Below are 20,829 nucleotides of genomic sequence, written 5' to 3' on the forward strand. Positions count from 1 at the left end.
GGATATATTATTGTACAGCACAGGGAATACAGCCAATATTATATAATAACTACAGATGGAGTACAACCTTTAAAAGTTGTGAATCACTAGGTCGTACATCTGAAACTTATAGTGTACATCAAGTATACCCCAATTTAAAAAAAAAAAGCAATATAGAGAAAACAGTCTGCAGCAGTAGCTCTCAACAGAGGTAGGGGTTGAATTTGCCCCTGGGGACACTTGGCAACGTCTAGAGAGATGTTTGGCTGTCATGACTGCAGGTCCAGGAAAGGGAAGGGCTACTGGCATCTAGTGGGTAGATGCCAAGGATGCTGCTAAGCGTCCTTCAGTGCACAAGACAGCCCCACACAGAGGATTACCTGACCCCAAATGCCAACCGTCCCGAGTCTGAGAATACTGCTCTAGAGCGGGACTGTCCCCGACATTTCTGTGCAGAGGGAGATGTTCTCTAGCTACACCATCAAACACACCAGCCATTAGCCACACATGGCTGTTGAGCGCTGGAAACATACATTTTAAATTTTAGTTCATTCATTTAATGAATGAAAACAGCCACATGTGGCTAGTGGCTACCACACTGGACAGCAGAGCTAGAAGGACGTAACCCAAACTGTTAAGCACAGATGCCTGGGGGGGCAGGTGGGGGAGACTGGAAGAAATGGAAGGGAAGGTATGAAGGGAAACTTTTGCTCTTTGTTCTAGAAACAGGGAAGTGGCTAGATTTTTTTTTTTTTTTTTTTAAACCGGGAGAATATAAAACCTAGGATCTGAAAGAACGCAAAGAAGGAAGTAGTTCACTGAAGTCTGAAGTATCTCTGGCCACAGGAATGCTACTGTCTGGAGAAGAAACAAGACTATAGCTGTCACTCTTATCCACAGGGGATACGGTCCAAGACGCCCCCAGTGGATGCCTGAAACTGAGGATAGTACCAAACTCCATCGGTACGGTGTTTTTCCTATACACAAATACTTGTGATAAAGTTTCATTTATGAATTAGGCACAGTAAGAGATTAACAACAATAACCAATAATAAAACATAACAATTATAACAATATACTGTAATAAAAGTTATGTGAACGTGGTCTCTCTCAAAATACCTTACTGTACAAATTTAATGCCCTTTTCATCTTAACTAAAGTACTTATCACATACTGTGGCCATAATTTTTGCAGTTTGAGGTGCACGAAAACTAGCACGAATTTCTTTTTCCCTCTTCATAATTTCACTGATAGAAGATTCATTCTCACCATGGATCTTAGCAACCTCAGCATACGGTTTTTTTTCTTTCCTTTAAATCGAGAACTTTCACCTTTTCACTTAAAGGAAGCCCTTCACAGCTTCCCTTTGACATGTCCGAATTGCCAACATCACTATTCGGGGCCATTATTAAGTAAAATAAGGGTTATTTGAACACAAGCACTGTGATACTGGGACAGTTGATCTGATAACGGAGACCCATCTCAGTGACACGGGCAGGATATGCGGGACGGAGGGATGATGACTCATGTCCAGGGCAGGACTAAGGAAGACACAAGATTTCATCATGCTACTCGGAACAACAGACAATGTAAATTATGAATTGTTTATTTCTGGAATTTTCCATTTAATATTTTCGGGTTCATTACGGGTAACTGAAAACCATAGAAAGCGAAAGCTCAGATAAGGTGGGACTACTGTTTACCAATGAAAAAAGCCAAGTCAATGTAGCAACTTCTTCAACCGTAAAGCTCAGATCCTCTGACCTAGCAAGTCTACCTAGAAGGACACAAATATTGGTACTGGTGACCAACGGGAAATGCACTAGGAGGCCGGCAGCAGCAATACAGAGAGAGAGCAAAACCCTGGAAATGACCAAATGTCCATTGCGGCAAGACCCCTGTACAATGGACTGTAGTCTGGAAATAAGGTAGAGACACACACGCCGGCAGGACAAGATCCAAGTGATAAAGCAGAAGGAAAAAAACAAGCAAAAGATAAGCAATTTATTGTGCTGTATTTTAATAAAAATAATATATGCTGATATATGCATGGGAAAAAATACTAGGAAACAAATACACACACACACACAAACTGTTAACTCTGGTTCTCTGGGGTAGGGGGCAGTCACGGATGATGGAAACTGTCGCCTCTCCCTACTTCTAGTGCCTTAAGTCTTCCCCTATTGGTCTCTTTCTGCTCAGAGCACATGACACCTCTCACACTGCATCCAACCCCACGATTCAATAATTATGAACTCAAATTCACCCCTGTTACCTTTTCATTCCAGGTCCTCACAGTCAAGCCACTGATTGCAGCCAAGGCAGGTAAGCTCCAGAACTCTGCACTTTCAGTTCTTCCCTGGCTGTTTTACTTTTCTCCAACTCCCAACCCCTGTGCAAGACTCATCCACACCAGACTTGCTCAGGCAAGCCCATCACCCAACTTCTACTTATCCTTCAAAACCCAACTCTGTTATTCCCGAAAAGAAGAGGAAGCAGCTCTGTTCTCCCTTAGACTTACTCACCTGTTTCTCTCTAGACCAGGACTGGCAAACTCAAATCTACAGAAGCCCGGCAAGTAACAGAAAACAATAAATGAACAAAAATAAACACAGGATCCAATGGGGTGGGGCACACTGAGGAGACCAGATCCCATCGGAAGGAAGCAGCTGCCCCCAGCTCCTACCAGGATACAATTCTACATAAGCCCAGCACAGCAGACCATCCAATTCTTCAAGACAAAGACAAAACATAGATTCCGAGATGCAAACACTCAGTTTTTAAATGTTGGCAACTGATTCAATTTTAAAGTACTAGGCAAAACTAAAAGCACACTGAGAGAGAATTTTTTTACTTAGCACGATGATGAAGACCAAAGAGCCTAACAACACCTGCGCTTGGTCAGGATGGCCAAACAGGCACCTTCACTGCTGGGAGGGCAACCTGGCGACAGCTATCAAAATTACAAATGGACATTCATTTTGAGATATTCCATATGTTCCAAAATGGGTATAAAGACCATTCACCATAACATTGCTAGTATCAGCAAACTAGAAATAACCTAAACCTCACCTGTAGTAAACTGGTTAAAGTACATCTATTCGATGGAATCCTATTAAGCCACTTTAAAAAAAAAAATTAAAGGAATAAAGAAACTTTTTATGTCCTGATATGGAACAAGCCCAGGGTGTATTGTTAAGTGAAAAAAAACAGGTTGTAGTGTGTAAGGTGTACTAACAATTGAATAAAAAAGGGAAACATCTATGCATGTTTGTCTAGATAGATAGATATAAAATACTTGCACTTTTTTTGGTAGATGGTTAAAGTTTCTCCAGAACGACACTGAAGAAATTGATGAGTGGTTGTCTGGGGAGGGGCACAGGGTAGGTGAACGGAGCCGGTGGGAGGGAGACTGAGTTTACAAGGTACACACTTCTGTACCTTTTAACACTGAACTGGGACTTCCCTGGTGGCACAGTGGTTAAGAATCTGCCTGTCAATGCAGGGGACACGGGTTCGAGCCCTAGTCCAGGAAGATCCCACATGCCGCAGAGCAACTAAGCCTGTGAGCCACAACTACTGACCCTGTACTCTAGAGCCCACGAGCCACAACTACTGAGCCTGAGTGCCACAACTATTGAAGCCCAAGCACCTAGGGCCCGTGCTCCGCAACAAGAGAAGCCACCACAATGAGAAGCCCACGCACCGCAACGAAGAGTAGCCCCCGCTCGCGGCAACTAGAGAAAGCCCGCGTGCAGCAATGAAGACCCGATGCAGCCAAAAACAAATAAATAAATATATTTTTTAAAAAACAACACTGAACTATGTGACCCTGTGATTAAACTTTTTAAATTTAAAACCAAAACCAAAAAAAAAACCCCACACTGCTGCCAAAACAGCACACAGCTCTCAGTCTGCAGCCTTAAATCTCAGCCACAAGCCTGTGGGTCAGAGACCAGATGCTGCTCACCTCCCACCCCAGGCCTGGTATACAGCAGGTGCTCAGTCGCTGTGCGTGGATCCCTTCACACGCCCCAGGCACCCAGCATGCAGGGACCCTACTCACACGCGGACACTTCCGCTAGGCCATCTACTCACGGGTTCTAGAAGAGGTCTGGTGTGGCAGCACCCAGCAGCAGCCCACAAAACGCCAGAGAACTGAACAGAACTAAATGATGACATGGCAGGCAATGCCCCAGATACCAGAACGATAAGCAAGAACATCTATAAAGCGCTCAGTGTGTGCCAGCTGTCAATGTGCATTACCTCCCTGGATCCTCAGCCCCACTCCGTGGGCGCTCTCATCCTCCCCCTCCCGCACCGAGAGTCCTGCAGCTGGTGGGGGGCAGAGTCAGCTGTGGGTCCAGCAGGTGGACCCGAGAGCCATCGCTCTTAACCGGCGCCTGAAGACCTCACACTACAGCAGACTCCAAGAGCCACCTCTGAATTGTTCAGACAACCACCTAGGGAGGAACCCAATGACAGACACGGCAGGACACACGGAGGGTCCCCAGGGCCACCGCCCAGGCCCGCATGGCTCCTGCCTCCACCCCACTGCCATCCCTGACAACGGCTGTCACTGCTACTGTGCTTCCCAGGGGCCACACGCTTGGGAACTAAGCACCTGACACACGCCAGCTCGTTCAGTCCTCACCCCCCCGAGCGCTGTCATCACACCCATGTTCAGAGAGCTGGACTCACGCGCCCAAGGTCATATAGCCAGTGACAGGAAGCGCCCAGTGTAGACAGAGGCAGCCGTGCTTGAATCCAGGCTCTCAGCCCCTCAAGGTCCTCAGCAGCCAAGCCAGGCCGCGGGGAGCCAGCCCCTCCACCAGGAACCCTCCTCCTTCCCAGACTCGGCTCCATCCGAGCTCCCCTGGAGACCTGGGCTGCAGCCCAGCCGAGGCGCTGCCGCACCGGGCGTGGCTTTGGCACTGAGACAGCCCCGGGAAGGCCATGGGGGATGTTTCCAAGGACGCCTGGAAGACGCCAGAAGTTACAACACCTGTCGCTTGGGAGGAGTTTACCTCTGGAAACAGGTGGTAGAGGGGCTGAGGTGCTGGTCCGAGGGCGGCTCAGGCGTGGCAGGGACCTCACAGGGAGCACTTCACACCTCTCCTAACGACGCTGCTACCCTGGGCTCCAACGACCCCACTACAACCCTCACCCTCCTCTGCAGGGAAGCAGACATGCCCTTGGCCCTGTTGTCTACACACAGCTTTGTCACGAGAAACTGGATCTAGAAAGCCTTTTATTCGTTCAACAAACATTTACTGTATGCTTGTGGACTCTGTTATCTCTCATGACCACCAAACACACACCACCACGAGGTGTTCGGTTCCCCCAGTCCATCCACAGAGCGTTGCCACGGAGCAAGCCTGTCCTCAATCGACCACAGGCCCCTTCTGCCCTCCAGCTCCACCTGGCTCACACATTAATAATCAGGAAGCCTGATTTGTGGTCGACAGAGAAAGGAAAGCATGTGTTTTTACTTCTTTCTCTCTCTTTTTTTTAAAACTTTCCCAATCTCAGGGGTATGCGCTAGGCAAAAGGCAAAATTATCCTGACCCTGGAACAAGGGCCATTCTGGCTTTCATGGGGTGTAAAATGACAGAGTCCTTCCAGAAATTAATTGTCCAAGATGTAGCAAAAATTCATGCATCAAGATAGCCTCTAGGGACTTCCCTGGTGGTCCAGTGGTTAAGACTTCGCACTTCCACTGCAGGGGGTGCAGGTTGCATCCTGGTCAGGGAGCTAAGATCCCACGTGCCGCATGGCATGGCTTTAAAAAAAAAAAAAGAAGAAAGATAGCCTCTATAGACTAAGTTCTAATTTCTAACAGCAAAAACCAACGAAAATAATGTCACCTAATAGCCATCTGATAAAATTATAGATCAGAAGGAAACAAACCTAAGTGCTAATAGGAAGTCAGGCTTTAAACTCTGGCTACTGCATCTTTAACCTTTCTCTAAGAGAAATCACTAGTTTTCTTTAACAGAAATTACTACTTTTATACTAGAAAAAATAAAATGCTAGTGTTTAAAAGTCCCATGTGGGGGGCTTCCCTGGTGGCGCAGTGGTTAAGAATCCACCTGCCGATGCAGGGGACACGGGTTCGATCCCTGGTCCGGGAAGATCCCGCATGCCACAAAGCAACTAAGCCCACGCGCCTAGAGCCTGTGCTCCGCAATGAGAAGCCCGTGCACCACAATGAAGCGCTGCAACTAGAGAAAGCCCCCGTGCAGCAATGCAGACCCAATGTGGCCAAAAAAAAAAAAAAAAAAAAAAAGTCCCATGTGGGCCCCAGAGCTGGGGAGGGCTCTGAGTGGGTCAGGTACCTCCAGGGCCACAGCAGCTGTCTCCGGCTTGACTGTACAAGCCCTGGTCCCCCAGGCCCCTAGTTCCATCACTGGGCACAAAACAGCCCAGTGCTGCTCAGGGGATATTAGTGACTGACAAAGGCTCAGCCCCAGTTAAGGCAACAGCCTGGAAACACAAGAAATCTCAGTGATGCAGCAGGAAGCAGCTGGGAGGCAGTGAGGACTGAAACGAGAGCATCTCCAGCCAAGTAGCAAATATGAGATCACCATAACCCAGGCCTGGGCCTCCCTCAACATTCCCTTTGTGTGTCTTTGGCGTGCCTCTGCTTTGCAGGGCCAGCGTTCAGAATGAATACATTATTTATAAAGTGACAATAAGAATCAACAGGGCCCTGGTTATGTAAATTAAAGGTGTCTCCTCAAAGAAATAATATGTTGCCACTTAAAGTGTCATTTACAAAGCACATCATGATACAAAAAAAGCCTTACATTAAAATGCTGAATGAAAAGAAAAAGTAGGAAATAAAAACACATGTGCTACATGGTTATAATTCATCAAACAATGTACACACGGAAACAAGACAGGAAGAAAAGAGCATACGCTAAAAGGTTTGTGTTAACTGTGGTTGCCTTTGAAGGGAAAGTTACACCAGTAACTCATTCATCAGTTTTCTCTGTCCTCCAATTTTTAATACACATGCACTCACTTTACAATTAAAAGAAAGTAAATTTTATACTTTTTTACTGTTTCCCTTATGATGAAAACTACTCAAGAAGAGCGTGTTTGGTTGTAACGTATGCAGAAACAGAAATATAATGTGGGTCACATGAAACTTACATAATGCTACAACCCAATGTTACCTCAATTAAAAAATATCAAAAATAAGAAATGCAAAAAAAAAAAAAAATAGAAAAGGAAAGAAAGATCAAGCTGCAGAATATACTGGCAGGAATCAAGGTAGAAACAAGGATTTGTGTTAGGACAGAGACTGCAATCTTTGAGCTAGTGTGAGCTATGGTGCAAAGTTATCATGAGGCAAAATAAAATCAAAGTAAAAATAAAAAAAGAGTACTTGGTCCGAAAGGCAAGGCCGCTGCGATGCGACCATTTTGCCATGTTTAGGTTCAGGGTTACCATGATGTGGCTATCCTATACGTCTAAAACTTGACTTCAGAGCAAGAAAACGAAGCCTCTCTCAAATAAATATTTTTTTAAAATGCATTTCTTGTGATACTACTATGCTCCCATGAGGATGGCTAAAATGAAAAATGACAAATACCAAGTGTGGACGAGGATGCGGAGCATCTGGCACTTTCCCGGGTGGAGAAGCACAAATTCGTACAATTTGGAAAACTATCAATTTCTACTAAAGCTAAACACAAATATCCCCAAGGGCCCAACAAAGCCACATAATACGTGTCCTCAAGATAAGCTCAGGGAGGTCCACAGCAGCACCATTCATGATACCTCAAGCTGGAAACGTCCCACTTGTCCAGCGGGAAGAGATGCGATAGAGGGGTCACGATATACAGCTGGCCCTGGGACAACAGGGGTCTGAACTGCACCAGTCCACTTACTTATATGTGGATTTTTCTCAATAAATAAAGTACCTGTATTTTCATTTTACAGATCTTTAAATTAACTAAGTTTGGGGAAAAGTTTGTGTTTGATTAGAGATCACAATATGTAAAACCAAAAGAACCAGGGCTTGAGTCCGGATTCTGTTCAAACTCTTTGAGCTTCTGCTCTTGGGTGAGTCATTTATCAACTCCTTTGTTTTTGAGGCAAAGATAGCAGGTACCAGTACTTGGATTTTTGACTGGTTGGGGGTCGACACCCCTAACCCCCTCCCTCATTGTTTAAGGATCAATGACTTATTCATACACTGACTTCATATGGCCGACAGAAGTGAACAAACTACAATGAACATGCAACACGGTCAACCCTTATGAACAAAACATGGAGCAAGAATTAACAGGCATGAGTGAGTACCTGCTACATGATTGCATTTACTTAAAGGTCAAAAACAGGCCCAGCCAATCTGTTAGAAGTCAGGATATAGATCGAGGCAGGGGAGGAAGGAGGCAAGAGGAGGCTTCTGAGGTCATAGCTTGTTTATCCGCTGCCAGTTACAGGAGTGTGTTCACTTCATGAAAATTCATCAGGCTGTGCGTTTATGATGTGTGCACTTTCCTGTGTGTGTATATATATGTATGGATGTGTATATATGCATAGTTTTTTAAGCAGCTTATTTAGGAAAAAAAACCCTGTGAGGTGGGACAAATGGTGTTATCTGTTTACTACCTAGTCCTTTGATTTACCCGGACACAATTGGGTCATTCCTTGTATGAGAGCCTCTAATTGCCTTTAATCTGGAGAACTGAAAAAAGAGGGGAGAGGATGCAGGCGGGGGAGGTTCTTCAGTTTTAAATTTTCTTTGCACTTTCATGGGGACTGACTGTATAAAAGCTAAAAAGTATTCAGATTCGGGCTTCCCTGGTGGCGCAGTGGTTGAGAATCTGCCTGCTAATGCAGGGGACACGGGTTCGAGCCCTGGTCTGGGAAGATCCCACATGCCACGGAGCAGCTGGGCCCGTGAGCCACAATTGCTGAGCCTGCGCGTCTGGAGCCTGTGCCCCGCAACGGGAGGGGCCGCGATAGAGAAAGGCCCGCGCACCGCGATGAAGAGCGGTCCCCGCTTGCCGCAACTGGAGAAAGCCCTCGCACGAACCGAAGACCCAACACAGCCAAAAATAAATAAATAAATAAATAAATAAATAAATAAATAAATAAGTAAATTAAAAAAAAAGAAAATCCTTAAAAAAAAAAAAAAGTATTCAGATTCAAATCACTTGCTTTTACAGGGTGAGTACACACATTTTAGAAATAGATGTTCTGTACTGCCCCCCACCATTAGCATGAATGCCTCTCCTACAGAGAGAGTGAATTTAAAAAAATAAGGATCAGGGGCTTCCCTGGTGGCGCAGTGGTTGGGAGTCTGCCTGCCAATGCAGGGGACACGGGTTCGAGCCCTGGTCTGGGAAGATCCCACATGCCGCGGAGCAACTAGGCCCGTGAGCCACAATTACTGAGCCTGCGTGTCTGGAGCCTGTGCTCCGCAACAAGAGAGGCCGCGATAGTGAGAGGCCCGCGCACCGCGATGAAGAGTGGCCCCCGCTTGCCACAACTAGAGAAGGCCCTCGCACAGAGGCGAAGACCCAACACAGCCATAAATAAATAAATAAATAAAACTTAAAAAAAAAAAAAACTTAAAAAAAAAAAATAAGGATCAATATGGAAACTAACTCTGAAAACAGATACTATGCTTCTGATGGATTTACAGTGATTGGGATAATTTGAAGTTTCCAGAATTTTCCTCTGTCACATCATTTCTGCTCTCTGCTTCTACCAGGAACAATGGAGTACACACATATTTACTGCCAAATCACTGAAGGCTCACAAACCCCCAATTCCTCTTCCCTCAACAAAAATCACCTCCTCCAAATGGCCATTACAAAAAAACTCAAATAGGGAAGGGCATAGAGACAGGTTGCAAAATACAATTTGCTGGGGCTTCCTGGGTGGCGCAGTGGTTGAGAGTCTGCCTGCCAGTGCAGGGGACACGGGTTCGAGCCCTGGTCTGGGAAGATCCCACATGCCGCGGAGCAGCTGGGCCCGTGAGCCACAATTACTGAGCCTGCGCGTCTGGAGACTGTGCTCTGCAACAAGAGAGGCCGCGATAGTGAGAGGCCCGCGCACCGCGATGAAGAGTGGCCCCCGCTCGCCGCAACTAAAGCAAGCCCTTGCACAGAAACGAAGACCCAACACAGCCAAAATAAATAAATTAATTAATTTAAAAAAAAAAAAACAGGAAGGAGAAAAAATGGGTAAGATCTCAAAAAAAATAAAAAATAAAAAATAAAAAATAAAATAAAAATTAAAAAAAAATACAATTTGCTGCATAAATTCAAATTAAAATGAGCCTTTTAAAAAAACTCAAATGAGCTTTTAAGTTTTCTAAACCAAAACCGTTCTTCAGTTTGTCACCTGTAAAGTAGGGCTGTCAGGAGGATGAAATGGGATGATCCACGTAGAACTCTTAGAAGAGCACTGGGCACCTATTCAGCACACAGTAGGGGGGAGCGACTATTAGAACTCCCATCAAATTAATCTAGCACAATCCCAGTGACAAGAACTAACAAGCCAACCATCCAAAGCACAACCTGGAAATGTGACCACTGTAAACTCTTTAAGAAAAGGAAACATCTGGGGACAGCACCTCCCCCTTACGGAGCATGTGGCATGTGTTTTAGGTTGCAGGGGGCTGGGGGTGGCATTCAGCTCTAGTGGACGTGACTTGGCAACATGGAGAACTCTTTGCTTATGGAGAACTCTTGAGACTGGACTGTCTAAAGAAAAGCACTGAAGAACTCATCATCAGTTTAAAATAAAGGTTTACCAAAAACACTGAGAGATTCCTCACCTACCAAAATAACCACACGATGCTACCTATATTAGCCTGCTCAGGCTGCCATAAGAAAACATCACAGGTCGGGGGGCTTAAACAATGGAAATTTATTTTCTTATAGCTCTGGAGTCTGGAAACTCCAAGATCAAGGTGTCAGCAGATTTGCTACCTTCTGAGGCCCCTCTTGCAGACGGCCACCTTCTCCCTGTGTCCTCATGGGCTTTCCTCTCACCCCTGGTATCTCTCTTCGTGTCCTAATCTCCTCTTCTTAGAACACCACTCAGATTAGTTAAGGGCTCACCGTAATGACCTCGTTTTAATTTAATCATCTCTTTAAAGGCCCCGTCTCCAAATACAGTCACTTTCTAAGGTGCTGGGTTAGGACCTCAACATGTAAATTTGGAGAGGGACACACGTCAGCCCATGACACTTCCCAAATGCTTTCTTCCAACAGCTCAAGACTTCCTTAGTTGCTAAATGAGAAGCTGAACTCAGAGTTCAGAACATAATCCAAACATGAATTTCTTGCCCAACAGGTTTTTCTTTTTTCATTCTTTCTTTTTTTTTTTTTTAAAGACAGGATGAGTCACCTTAAGGATAGTTAATGGGTATGGCTTTTCATAGAGTGTACGCACTCCATTCATCCAGGGGTTCCTAACAGCTGCGATTCTGCCCACTCCTCCTCCTCCTCCTCCTCCCACCCCCCGGGGGACACAGCAATGTCTGGAGACAGTTTTGGTTGTCACAGTTGGGGGGAGGGTGCCACTGGCATCTAGAGGGTAGAGGCCAGGGGTGCTGCCCAACGTCCTACAGTGCCCAGGACAGGCTCCCAAGGCAGAGAACTGTCAAAGCGAAAACATCAATAGTGCTGAGGCTGAGGACCCCTGAGGTCTAAACTGGCCAAACCCTACCTCATCTTGTGTCGCAGCAGATGGCCGAGCGAAGAGAGGGAGAGCCTACCAGCCCCTGTTCCCTCCATAGGCCTCTTCTTCCTCAGGGAGGGCAGCCAGCAGGTTCTTCCCTGGCACTGGGCAAATGCCACAGAGATCTAACTGGAAGAAGGCAAGAGTCTCCAGCCCACCCAGCTTTCCAATTCACACAAGAAGCCTTTCTTTCCACGGGGCCCCTTCCAACTGTCCTCTCCCACAAACCTCTCAAACTTTAGACAGTGATTAAAGCAACGTTAAGGTCCCAGAAGAATTAGGTAAACTAACCATCGTTTAGAAATCGTGTTTTTCATGGACGACTTGGCAAAATAAAAAGAATTTTTAAGTCTACGAATAACAAATGCCGAGAAGGTGTGGAGAAAAAGGAAACCCTCCTACACTGCTGGTGGGAATGTAAGTTGGTGCAGCCACTATGGAGAACAGTATGGAGGTTCCTCAAAACACTAAAAATAGAACTACCATGTGATCCAGCAATCCCACTCCCGGGCCATAGATCCGGACAAAACCATAAATTTGAAAAGATACATGCACCCCAATGTTCACAGCAGCACTATTTACAATAGCCAAGACACGGAAGCAACCTAAATGCCCATCAACAGATGAGTAGATAAAGAAGATGTGGTACATGTACACAATGATATTATTCAGCCATAAAAAAGAATGAAATAATGCCATTTGCAGCAACATGAATGGACCTAGAAATTATCATACTAAGTGAATAAGTTAGACAGAGAAAGACAAATATCATATGACATTGCTTATATGTGGAATCTAAAACATGACCTACATGAACTTATCCATGAAACAGAAACAGACTCACAGACATAGAGAACAGACTTGTGGTTGCTCAGGGGTAGGTGGGGTGGGCAAGGGATGGAGTGGGAGTGTGGGCTTAGCAGATGCAAACTATTATATATAGAATGGATAAACAACAAGGTCCTACTGTATAGCACAGGGAACTATATTCGATATTCTGTAGTAAATCATAATGGAAAAGAATATGTATATGCATAACTGACTCACTTTGCTATACAGCAGAAACTAACACAACACTGCAAATCAACTATACTTCAATAAAATAATTTTTTTAAAAAAAGAATTTTTAATCTATCAGCACAACCAGCTTATCCCTTTTCTTTCCCCTTTGTAACAATAACATCATATTTTTAGACCAACAGCACCATGTTATAAGCACAGGCCACCACTTCCTAAATGTCAGGCATGACGTGGGCACGTCTACAAACCTACCGAACTATCACTGACTTCATACTTTTAACTCAACTCTGTGTTTTTTACTGAAATGTATTCTAAAAGAAAACTTCCTGTCACTACTACAAAGAGAAAACAAGTATCACTTGGCACAAACAGAAGGAACTATAAACATATTTGCTAACCTTTCAATGTTTGGCCACGAGCCACGTAAATTGATCCCTGGTGACGCTTCCCACAGGCCAAGCTCTGAATACCTAAATCAATCATTCAAAGTCACATAAATAAAAGAAGCTAGCTTTAAAAACAATCAGCACCATTCTATCTCTTTAGGTGAAAGTCATCGAAAAATATGTTACAATGAGTCTTTTTCTTTCTAAATTAAACCAAAGTCCACTGGCTTTTAGGAGGGAAGCTGGAGGCCCTTCATGTCCATTCCCAAAGGTGGCCATCAAGTCTGGCCAGCACTAGTTAATGACTTTCATCACGTGCATCTGGGTAGAGATATTAAAAGAAACTTCTGTTCTGAGAAGTAACAGCCCAAAGTCCAAAGACGGATCATTCGACACCCCGCCTCCTCCTTTCTACTTGTTGCATGGGGGGCCGAGGTCAAGGTCAAATGGCCACCCTGCTTCCTTAGGGACTGGCACCCAGGTGGCTCACTGGCCTTCCTCAGGGAAGCCCCGGCAAGCGTGGCGCCTGTATCCATGCTCTACCCTTCAGCATCTCCACCTGGGTTTGTAATTTCATAGCCGGTGTAACTGCCCGTGGCTGGCATGGGCAGGGAGCACCTGGTCCGGGTTTGGTCAGCACAGGGGAGGGCCCACGGCAGGGATTCTGTAACAGGAAGTGGATGGCACAAGTGCAGCTGGGCTGGCAGAGGACGCAGAGAGCACTTCCTGATGGGCCGCTACCAACGCCTGCTCTGACTGTTCTCATCCAAGGGAGCAGAGAGCTGTTAATGCAACTCTCCACTCCATCACAGTGAGGGGAAGGGCTGGGGTCTGTGGATTTCATTCACCAGCACAATCTCCCATAGGCTCCCCCAAACACACCCCACCCCCCCAATATTAATACCTAATATTAGGTATTAGGACGGCATACGTAATACCACGTCCACTGTGTCAACAGAAAGACGCTGAAAACACACGCACCCCTACATACAGCCCATCCTTCTGATCTGTGATATTTGTTTTTGCCAATTCACCTACTGCCTAAAATTCGTAACCTCAAAAATCAATGCTCACAGCACTCTCGTGGTCATTCACAGACACGCTCAGCGTGGAAAAAACAATCCGAGTCACCCACACACATTCCCAGCTGAGGCTGAACGGGGCGAGGATCTGCCTTCTCGTCTCCGCTCTCACACTGTACACAAGTGCCCTCTTCATGGCCTGTTTAGTGCCATGTGTCCTGCATTTCTGTGCTTTTTGTTATCTATTTCACTGTTTAAAATGGTCCCAGCACTGTCAGCGTGCCTAAGAGCAAGAAGCCTGTGATGTGCGTCACGGAGAAAAACACATGTGTTACATATAAGCTTCCTTCAAGGCATGAGTTGCAGTGCTGTGGGTCATGAGCTCCATGTTAATGAATCAACAATGTATTTAAACACCATGTCTTTCAACAGAAATACACCTAACACAAGGTTCTCTACTGATCAGCTGACTGAAATGTTGTAACAAGAGGCTCACAGGAACCTAACCCTGTATTTCCCCCTAGGAGCTGTGGTTCACTGTTCGCTAATTCAGGGCTGGCAGGGACTTCACAGAACAGAACTACTGCAAGTAATGAGAATCAACTGTACTGTATACCTAATACTACCCTCCATGATGTCAACAGAGACAGGCATTTTACCATCACAAATCAGAAGTGACAGCTTCAATAAAAAGTTCAGAACTTCCCACTAAATAAACACATCTGTATAAAGAACTCCCTACGCAGCACTGTTCTTAGCCCACGTCAACAGTGAATTCACATCACTGATGCACCTCGTCCTGGCATGGCGTGAGCACCTCTGCAAAGGAGCACGTGGCCTGCAGCAGCCTTGCCACTACAGATTTAGTCATTTGAGGTCTGAGAGAGCTTCTGGCAGAGTCAAGTCCTCTGTGGCCATTTTCCGGCCAGAGTTCTTACTCAACCAGACTCTCTACAAAGTTCTATAAAGAAGAGGAGATCGTGTTACCCAGTGCAAGAGTCCGCATGAGGCTTCGTCCCCCTTCCAGGCTGTGCAAAGAACAATTTCTGACGTTCTCTGAGGGCTCACATCCACTCTGCATATATTATGCCCGACCACATGGGCTCTTACTATGTCGCCACTTTACGGAAGAGGAAATTGAGGCACAGGAGGGAAAAGACAGTGGTCTGGGACTTCCCTGGTGGCACAATAGTTAAGAATCCACCTGCCGGACTTCCCTGGTGGCACAGTGGTTAAGAATCTGCCTGCCAATGCAGGGGACACGGGTTCAAGCCCTGGTCCGGGAAGATCCCACATGCCGTGGAGCAACTAAGCCCGTGTGCCACAACTACTGAGCCTGCGCTCTAGGGCCCGCGAGCCACAACTACTGAAGCCTGCGCACCTAGAGCCTGTGCTCCGCGACAAGAGAAGCCACGGCAATGAGAAGCCCACGCACCACAACGAACAGTAGCCCCTGCTCCCTGCAACTAGAGAAAGCCCGCGCGCAGCAACAAAGACCCAACCCAGAAAAAAAAAAAAAAAAAAAAAACAACTCACAGTAGACAAGAGAAATAAAAGCATATGTCTACACAAAGACTTGAATGTTCTTAGCAGTGTTATTTACAATAGCCAAATACTGGAAATAATCCAAATGTCCATCTTGGTGAACAGATAAACAAAATATGGTGTATCTACACAATGGAATTCTATTAAGCAATAAAAAGGAACTTTAAAGCCATTGTGCTAACAAAAAAGAAGCAGACTCACAGACATGGAGAACAAGACTAGTTGTTACCAGTGGGGGGCGGGGGGTGCTAAGTAGGGGCTGGGGAGCAAAAGGTACAGACTATCGGGTGTGAGATGAGCTCAGGGATGTACTGTCCAACACAGGGAATATAACCAATATTTTGTAATAACTGTAAATGGAAAGTAACCTTTAAAAGTTGTATTAAAAAATGAAAAATTGGGCTTCCCTGGTGGCGCAGTGGTTGAGAATCTGCCTGCCAATGCAGGGGACACGGGTTCGAGCCCTGGTCTGGGAAGATCCCACATGCCGCAGAGCGGCTGGGCCCGTGAGCCACAATTACTGAGCCTGCGTGTCTGGAGCCTGTGCTCCGCAACAAGAGAGGCCACAATAGTGAGAGGCCCGCGCACCGTGATGAAGAGTGGCCCCCGCTTGCCACAACTAGAGAAAGCCCTAGCACAGAAACGAAGACCCAACATAGCAATCAATCAATCAATTAATCAATAAAAAAATAAATCTTAAAAAAAAAAAAATGAAAAATTAAAAACAAATACGCTAAGTGAAAAAAGGCAGATACAAAGACAACATATTTTATGATTCCATTTATATGAAATTTCCAGAAAGGGCAAACCTATTAAAATAGAAAGCAGATCAGTGACAGCCTGGCATGAACTGCAAACAGGCACGAGGGAACTTTTGGGACTGATGGAAACGTTCAAAAACTGGATTGTGGGGACGGCTGCACAAACTCTGTAAACCTACTTTAGAAAAATCAGTGAGTTGTATAGTAACAGTGGCTGTATTTTATGTGATGTAAATTATACTTCAATAAAGTTACTTATAAAAAAAAGCTGAAATAGACTCTGTATCTAAATAGTCAGCTCTTTCTTAACCCAGTTCATAGCCAAAACCTCCTAATGCCCCAAGTCCAAATACATCAAAAATCAAAGCATCCTTGTCCAATTTGGCCACAAAACCCCAAATTATGACTAAGAGAAGGCAAAGTCTCAGTTCTGCCAGAGCTGCTTTCAACAATATCTATCACACCAGGGCGTCTACATACCTGGATGGAATAGTTTATGTAGTTAATCATCTCCTGGATTTGATCAGGAAGGAGCAATGAAGTCAATAATATTTCTTTACTTGCTACCATCAAAGGTCCTTCCTCTCAAAGGAGCATTCCGGAGATTCCCCCAAAGCAAACCTTACACAAAGACCTAATTATCACTATCTGTCCTAGTAAAGACCCAGGATGTACTAAGCACTTAGTGTTCCAAACTTAACATGGATTAAGTCTCAAAACAATCCTAGGAGGTATACATAATTACTGTTACTCCCACTTTACAGATGAAAAAATGAGACCCAGAAAGGTAGAGTAATTTCCCCAAGTCACACAGCTAGTGAGTGGCAAAACCCAGGCTTGCACCCAGCCCTCCAATCCTACGCCCACGCTCCTAACCAATCTCTTGTGTTTCACCAAGAGGAGAACTTCATTTAGCCAGAAGGAAAGCACATGATGTCAGAAAAATGGTTTCCAGCAATGTGAGGCAAATGCCTTGTGTCCTAACAAAACCACTGTAATAGTTTTCTCAACATCAGGATGTGGTAACTTTCTCAAGAGAGAAAAGAGCTCTGGGTCTACGGGATTCCTCCAGCAAATAAATTGCATGTCTTGGCAACATATGCTGAGTGACCCCAGCATTAATTATACTCTGTCTCCTGGGACCTGTGGCACCTATGTTTTTGGTTTTTTAACCACAAAATCCCCCAACCATCCTACAGCTTTGAGCCATTAGGTAAAAAGAGTTGATCCACCTCCTCACACTGAGTATCCCTATGACCTCCAACAAATTATTTAGCATCACTGAATCTTAGTTTCCCTGTCTATAAAATGAAGAAACTAACTCCAAAGATTCACACAGTTGTTATGAGGATTTAAACACAGCCATTTATCTCAAGTGCCCAGCAAAGAGTCTGACCCATCACAAATATATTTCTTATTCCTATACCTCCCCCCGCCCCGGCCCCCCGCCTTAAACTACAGGCAGCCTTTCCATCTCTCTGTGCTTCCAAAAGTGTCTCCCAACACCAAGACCCCCAACTTGACAAGGCTACTCCTAAAAATGCAGATTAAATACTAGAACATATATGCAAATACCTGGCATTCCAGATACATGATTTGAATTTGAATCAATGTCACTGTTCAGTAAATCAATTAGTTCCAAAGTGGCAAATTCTAAAGGAGGAGTGATCTTCCATGCCAATAACAAACAGAAATCTTTTTTTTTTTTTTCCAACTGTCAGCACCACTCCCTCTGGGCCCCTGTATCAACGGTGCATATTTCTATCATGGTAATCATCACTTTTAAATAATTATTTGCATTTTTCTCTCATGCACTGAATTAGAGGTTCTCAACTATGCCAGCGCATTAAAATCATTAGGGGAGCTTGGGACGCGATCATGCCGGGGGCCCGGGCGGGGGCTGGAGCTGAGCCGAATTCCCTCCCTGCCCGCCCGCCCACCCCAGACTCTTATTTCAAAGGTCTAAAATGGGGCAGCGATGGTAATTGTTTAAGCTGCCCAGGTGATTCCAATGCAGGGTCAGGAGGCCCGCACCTGTGGTCAGGGCTTGTTTAATTCGCATATGCACCCCAGTCACCTGACACAGCCCCCCCCACACACAGTAGGCATTTTATAATTGTTTTTGGCACAAATTAATAACTAGAGGATCTTCGAGTCCACTGATCATATTAATTCATTAAAATACTGAGAAAAAAAAAATTTACTGAGGGTGTATATTCCATCAGGCACTATGCCAGGCATAGGGCTCAAGTTAATTGTCATCGTTCTTCAGCCTTGAGTGGTCAGGATTAAAACGCGCGCGAACAGTGAAGGAAGGGGTGGAGGGCTGTCGGTCTCTGGGGTCAGAGAGCCTGAGCGCAATCTGCATTTTGCAGCATCTTCCCAGCAGCCCTCGACCTCGCTGGGCTCGCTTCCTCCTCTGTATTCTATCAATGGGGCCTCCTCACCGGGAGATTCAAGTAAGACTTTAAGAAGACAGGGACAAAGACCTCACAAAATGGCAGCTAGCATCATTCCTCTTTTTTCTTAATTCGACGGACACCTGGTGAAGCCAGCCTACTTGTTCACCCTCCTCACCCCCTCCATCAAGTAACCGACGCCGCAAAGAGCGGCCGCCCCAGGGAAAGGCCCAGAGAGAACAGGACGCCAAAGGGAAGGGCGGGTCCGAGAGGCCCGGCCCCGCCCAGCTGCGGTTCTCAGCCTTCACCAGAAAACAGCCTCACCTGGGCAGCCTCGGAAAATGCACATTTCCAGGTCCCACCCCCAAGAACTGATCGGCGGGTCTGGGCGGGGCCGGGGAATCTGCATTTTAACCAGCTCCCCTCAACCTTTCCCCCAGCTAACTCTGTCGCAGACGATGCCACAGACCCTTAAAACCTCAACAGGTCATTGCCATCCTCCGAATAGGAAGACGGCAGGGCGCAAAACATCCGCCTGTCCTCTCCAAGTGAGGGAAACCCTCACCAGGCTGTCCAGGGGCCTGCCAATGCGGGAAGGCACAGCAGGTGGCAACCCCTACGCCTGCCAGGGGGCTCCTTCCCTCAAACTGTGGGGAACCGTGGAGGGGGGGGGGTCTCTTGTCGACCAGTAGGAGCCCTTCTCGCCCTCCTGCGGCTACTAGTTCGGGTCCAGCCGGGGCCGGGAGGGGAAGGCGGCCATCTGGGGGCTGGGACCCGGAGGCACTGATGGGGACCCCCCCGGCGGGTCTGCGGAGGAAGCCATGCCTCCCCCGACAAACAAACTGAGCATACCCGGGCTTCCGAGGACTCCACGCGCAGGGCAAGGTTTGAAACTAACCAAATCGGAATTACAACGACAAGGAGTAATCAGGAAACAAAATGGTTAAGAGGCAAGGCTGATCCCAATTCCACGCGCGTGTAAACAGCGCTGGGCAGGCCCGGCTTCTCGGGGTTTCGAAAGGAAGGGGGGCATCGGTGCGAGGCAGCCGGGCGCTTGGGCCCCAAAGGGACGCGATCATGCCGGGGACCCGGGCGGGGGCTGGAGCTGAGTCAAATTCTCTCCCCGCCCGCCCGCCCGCCGGCCTCCCAGGCCCGGCCACCGGCTCATGGCGCCGGCCAACCTGTCAGGCCCGGCCCGCCCCGCCCGAGCGCCAGGCTCCGGCCGCGCGCGGACAAAGGAGGGCTGCCAGCCCCGGGTCCCGCTCACCCGCCGCGGGGCCTGCTGTCCATCCGCTTCTTCTGGCGCACCGGCTGCAGCGGGATGTTGTCCGTCATGTCGCCCGCGCCGCCCGCCTTGGCCGCCGTGCCCCCCGCGCAGCCTGGGCCGCCGCCCGGTCCGGCCTCCGCGCCACCGCCCGCCGGCGCCGCGCCGCCCCGGGGGAGGAGGCGGCGGCAGCGGGCGGGCCGGGCCCGCAGCGAGGGGGCGAGCTCGCGAGCGCCGGGCCACGCGCGGAGCCGCCCGCGCGGCCCGACCGACGGACACGGGCGCACCATGGGCCCGAGCTACGCGCCGCGCCCGCTCGCCCAGCACCGCGCCTGCCACGGGGGGCGGCCGGCTGTGTCCGCGCCGCCGCCGCCGCCGCAGTGTCCCCGCCCCCGGCCCGCGCCGCGCGCCCCCCACGCGCGCCCACCCGGCCACGCGCCCCCCGCCCACGCCCCACCGTGCGCGCGCGCGCCCTGTCCCCGGCCCCAGCCGACACCACTTTCACGCGCACACACTGCCACGCTCCCTCGGCCTCCATCCTCTCACGTGCTCACTCTTGCACGTTCACACGCGACCCGCGCACACACACACGCACACTCATTCTCACCTGCTTACTCTGCACCAGCATCCGACCTTCACAATCACACACGTACACCTGCACGCACACACCCTGCTACACTCACCCCCATGAGTCACCTCCGTCCGCCCTGGATCTCAGGCCTCACACACGTGTGCCCCCAG

At 47.5% G+C, this 20,829-nt stretch overlaps 1 protein-coding gene across 2 annotated transcripts in view; it reads right to left on the reverse strand.

The window, feature by feature from the left end:
• The window catches only part of ATP9A (ATPase phospholipid transporting 9A (putative)), a 137,652-nt gene extending 117,270 nt beyond the window's left edge, over positions 1-20,382 (reverse strand). The window contains exon 1 of one of the 2 annotated variants that reach the window (XM_057528702.1): positions 20,092-20,382. In XM_057528702.1, the coding sequence (XP_057384685.1) occupies positions 20,092-20,378 (287 nt within the window). In that variant the 5' untranslated portion in view covers positions 20,379-20,382. The remainder of the gene's footprint in view (positions 1-20,091) is intronic. The other variant, XM_057528701.1, reaches the window with a different exon arrangement.
• Between the last annotated feature and the right edge of the window lie 447 nt (positions 20,383-20,829).

The sequence above is a fragment of the Balaenoptera acutorostrata genome, chromosome 15, assembly GCF_949987535.1.
Source record: "Balaenoptera acutorostrata chromosome 15, mBalAcu1.1, whole genome shotgun sequence".
Taxonomy (NCBI): Eukaryota; Metazoa; Chordata; class Mammalia; order Artiodactyla; family Balaenopteridae; genus Balaenoptera; species Balaenoptera acutorostrata.